Source organism: Pinus tabuliformis, chromosome 9, assembly GCF_031772625.1.
Source record: "Pinus tabuliformis cultivar Carrire ecotype Pingquan chromosome 9, CPIR1, whole genome shotgun sequence".
Taxonomy (NCBI): Eukaryota; Viridiplantae; Streptophyta; class Pinopsida; order Pinales; family Pinaceae; genus Pinus; species Pinus tabuliformis.
The window spans coordinates 31,186,070-31,190,636 of NC_142307.1; the positions used below are offsets into that span (position 1 = coordinate 31,186,070).

The 4,567-nt window shown below is 37.4% G+C and overlaps 1 protein-coding gene across 2 annotated transcripts; it reads left to right on the top strand.

Moving 5' to 3' along the window:
• Positions 1-1,199: 1,199 nt before the first annotated feature.
• On the top strand, positions 1,200-3,713 carry LOC149146949 (pentatricopeptide repeat-containing protein At2g13600-like). Of its 2 annotated transcripts, none has more exons than XM_089439374.1 (2): positions 1,200-2,453; positions 2,622-3,713. In XM_089439374.1, the coding sequence occupies exons 1-2, from the start codon at positions 1,286-1,288 to the stop codon at positions 3,599-3,601; spliced, it is 2,148 nt and encodes a 715-aa protein (XP_089295500.1). In that variant the 5' UTR covers positions 1,200-1,285; the 3' UTR covers positions 3,602-3,713. The 2 variants fall into 2 exon arrangements, with proteins under 2 accessions (XP_089295500.1, XP_089295501.1); XM_089439375.1 differs by having other exon boundaries at positions 1,200-2,797; positions 2,925-3,133.
• Positions 3,714-4,567: the final 854 nt, after the last annotated feature.

The window sequence follows — 4,567 nt, forward strand, 5'->3', positions numbered from 1 at the left end:
AATTTGAATAGGTAAGCCACTCTTCTCCTAATACCGTTGGTGCTCTATTATGGTAAAATAAACTTGAAAATATATATTTTTAGGTTATAAGTCTAGCTCCCCTTTGTTTTGGGTTGGAGTTGAGGTATTTGTCCCATTAACACTATACCGGTCTTTTAATTGCATCTTTACCAAACTCCTCCAACCTGAGTTGACTCAAGTCTGACTTTAATCTTTGGGGAAAAAATCAAATCAGACCCATTAAGAGATAATTTGGTCTGGAGCGTTGTCGCAATAGTCAGATTGGCTATCAAACTTTATTCTATCTTTAAAAAGACAAAAAAAAATCGTTATCCTTGTTTATTTATCTAATTTCATAACTTGGTCTCATAACATAAAGATGGAAAACCACTTGTCGATGCCCAAAATCCATGGCATTTTGTTGGATGTGCTATCATCTATAGCATCTGTGGATGTTATAGAAAAGTAAGACTCAAGTAGAGATCGCATCCATTGACATGACCCCTTTTGATTGCAAGAACTGAAGTGGTTCGTGAGATTAGAAATTTCCCCTTCAGTGTGGCATTGTGCACCCCATAAGGTGACATTGATAATGTACCCTAACATGTAGCACAATGAGATAGTTTCCTTCCACATTCTGAACTCCTCCTTTTGACATTCCTTTGCACCTCTTGGTACAATTGCTAGTTTAAAAACACTCTAATAAAAATAATAATTTATTAACTATTTTATATTTTGGAATTTTTAGTAGGAATTGACAAAACCATTTTTATAAAAATAATAGTTTTAAATTTTTTAGCTAATAAGTTGTTTAACTATTTAAGTTATACAAATTTTTAACTAATTTCAACAAAAACAAATTTTACTCCGATCATGACTTTTTTCTTTTTAAAGGTATTTTTGAATTCATAAATACTTAAAAACCCCGTGAGCACTGAAATTTTACAAAGTTGAGAAATCACATTTGTGATTGTAACAGATTACTGCGCAGCATATTTTAACCCCAAACACATATCCCAAAAAAACCTAAAAAAAACTTAAAACAGTTGGACTACGGCAAAACAATAACCATCGAATTATACTCATGATGCTGTCACGATACTGCGGAGCTGGTAACTCAAGTTCAAATTGACTACATAAAATCCTAGAAATTAAATAGTAATATTTTGTTTCACAACGATAATTACATTTAAACTCAAATGGACAACTAACAACCGACGTTCCATCGTGTAGAACAACGCATGAAACCCAATTACAGAGGATTCTGTGCAGGGTTTGAGTATGAATGAAGCAATTCAATTCCTTCACTTTTATGACAAATAATTTTAGATTCAATTCCTTCATTTTTAAGGCAAATAATTTTAGATTCCATTCGTTCACTTTTAAGTCAAATAATTTTAGATTCAATTCCTTCACTTTCAATCCAAATGATTTTAGATTCAATTCCTTCAGTGTTAATAAAATCTTTCGAGCATTTGCAAGCCAAAACCAACCATACCAAAACGCTTTCTCTAGTCTTTTGCGGGGATGCATAGACACCAAGGATCTTGAAAAGGGGCAACGGGCTCCTGCCCATCTAATAAAAACTGGATTTGGGCAGTCCATCTTCATATGGAATTGTCTGGTTGCCATGTATGCTAACTGTGGCAATTTGAAGTATGCACGCGAACTGTTTGACAAAGTACCCAAGCGTAACGTGTACTCTTGGAATATCATAATTACAGCCTATGCGAAATGGGACGCAATGGAATTAGCACGCGAGCTGTTTGACAAAATGTCTGAAAGAGATTGCGTCTCATGGAATGCCATGATCTCAGGGTATATTCAATGTGGGGATTATCGTGAAGCCCTTGCGCTGTTCAGGCAAATGCACGGAGAAACTATGAAATTGACCGAGTTCAGCTTTGCGAACATTCTTAGTGTGTTGTCTGAGTTACGGACTCCCAAACAGGGAAAGCAGGTACATGCCTGCATTATTAAGAGTGGGTTGGATTCAAATATAATTCTTGGAAATGCGCTTGTTGATATGTATGCAAAATGCGACAATATTGAGAATGCACGCAAAATGTTTGACATAATGTGTGAACGAGATTTGGTTTCTTGGACTGTGCTAATATCTGGATATGCACGGCATGGACATTGCAACGAAGCTCTTGACCTTTTTGCTGAAATGGAACTCGCGAGTTTCAAGCCAAGTGAGATCACTTATGCTAGCTATTTCAGTGCTTGTGCAGAGTGGGGGAACATGGAAAATGCATGCCATGTGTTTGACAGATTGCAAGAAAGGACGTTAGTCTCATGGAATGCAATGCTTACTGGATATTTGCAGAACAAGCACTTTGCTGAGGCAATGAGATTGTTTTGCCAAATGCAAATGGTAGACATCGAACTGGATCATATCAGCTTCCTGGGAGCTGTTGGTGCATCTGCTAGCCTACCAGCTGTGGATTTTGGTAAGCAGGTCCATTCTCAGATCATCAAAACTGGATTTGAGGCAAATGTCTTTGTCTCTAGTGCCATTGTTGACATGTATATGAAATGTAATAGAATATGGGATGCACAGCAGCTGTTTGAGAAAATGCATATACAGAATACTGTTTCATGGACTACAATGATTGCAGGATATGCTCAGAATGGATTTGGCGAGGAGGCCCTGAAATTGTTTTGTGAAATGCAACGGGCAGGAGTCAAACCTGATGAAGTTACTTTCACTGGTATTGTTAATGCTTGTGCTAGTCTTGCAGGATTGGAAAATGGCAAACAAGTACATACCCACATTGTCAAAACCGGGTTTGAGGTAAATGTTTTTGTCAGGAGTTCTATTGTTGATATGTATGCTAAATGCGGATCCATAGAGAGTGCATGCCACATATTTGAGAAGATGCCTGAACACAATATCGTCTTATGGAATGCTATGATTACAGGGTATGCACGACATGGGTTTGCTGTCAAAGTCTTTGAACTTTTTGAACAAATGCTTCGAGAAGCTATGAAACCAGATGACATCACCTTCATTGGTATTCTCTCTGCATGCAGCCATGCTGGTCTAGTTAATGAAGGTCGTTACTTCTTTAACTCTATGAGTGGAGTTCATTGCATCACACCAAAAGCAGATCACTTTGTTCATATGATTGATCTTCTTGGTCGCTCTGGTCATCTGGATGAGGCAGAGGACCTTATAAATAGTATTCCATTTGACCCAAATGTTATTATGTGGGGGACCCTACTTGGTGCTTGCAGAATTCATGGAAATGTGAAGCTAGGTACACGGGCAGCGTTGTGCCTTTTTGAATTGGACCCAAATAATGCTGCACCATATATTCTGCTTTCAAATATTTATGCTTCAAGTGGTAGGTGGGATGCTGCTGCAAAAGTTAGGAAACTTATGAATCAAAGGGAAGTCAAAAAGATGCCAGGGTGCAGCTGGATTGTGTTAAAGAATCAAGTACATATATTTATGGCAGAGGACGTACCATATTCATACCAGATATCTCGGAAGGTGGCAGGATATAATTTTTGTGCTGGATGTAATTGTAGAGGATCACGAACAGAAGATTATATCACAATAGCTAGAAAGGCTGGTTATTGCATATGGACTTAGCAACACCTGTCCATTCATAAATGGTCTTTGTGTTTATGGCTTGTCGACGTCCAAGCAAATCCATCTCCAGAGTTGTTTGATGGGAAATATCAGTTGATTGCAAACTCTTCAATTGGTCCAATGAAATCTTTTGTTTTTGTTGGGATTATTGGTGACACAAGTTGAAGCAAGCCATATGCATAAGCGTTGGATTGATGGAACAGGCCAGGCATTGCTTTATTGACTGTATTCGATTACGTTTAATAGTATTTATAGCACAAACGTCACAAAAATTAGAGTGTATGAACAAAGACTTTGTCAGTACCTCGTTCGTGCTCAAGAAGTACAAGTGTATCCTGTAATAGTGGCCCAGAAGACCAGGATAGCATACCAGCTATCATGGTTGGAGAGGGTTGAGGTGAAGCCAACTTGTTGAAGTGAGAATTCATGTTACAATTTAAGCATTATACTTAAAAAACCTCCATGATTGATAGAAAAGCAGCTAATGTTATTCAGGCTTTTACATAAAGGAAAATAAAGTACACAATTCATTGCACTGCCAAAAGTGAAGTACACTCTACAACTCAGTTTTGTGAGAAAAAATTGAAGAGCATGAACATTGATCCTCAATGGTCTAATAATTTTCTATGAGCATGTGATGCAGTAGCATTGATCCGAAATGGATTCAAACGAGTGAATAGTTATAAGACTCGGTACTTACAAGCATAATTCGACAATTAAGGAAGATTAGATAAACTATTGAAGACAACACAAATCTAAAAGTAAAACAAAAGAGAGAACAGAGAAATAAATGAAAAAGAGAAATAATCATAGGAGAGAAAGGATTGAGGAATGAAATGAAAGGTTAGGCCTGTTGACCTCATCATTACCTTGGCTCTCCTTCTTTCTTTTTGTACTCACTCTCAAAAGGTCTTTTGTCCAAGACTCCAAGGAGGTGAGGATGTATAAACAAACATTAAGCTGCAT

Excerpts from the sequence above, each read along its gene's own strand:
- LOC149146949 (XM_089439374.1), top strand. The coding sequence starts at position 1,286 with ATGAAGCAATTCAATTCCTTCACTTTTATGACAAATAATTTTAGATTC. Across the intron at positions 2,454-2,621 it reads CCTACCAGCTGTGGATTTTG|GATATGCTCAGAATGGATTT; the intron begins GTAAGCAGGTCC and ends CAATGATTGCAG.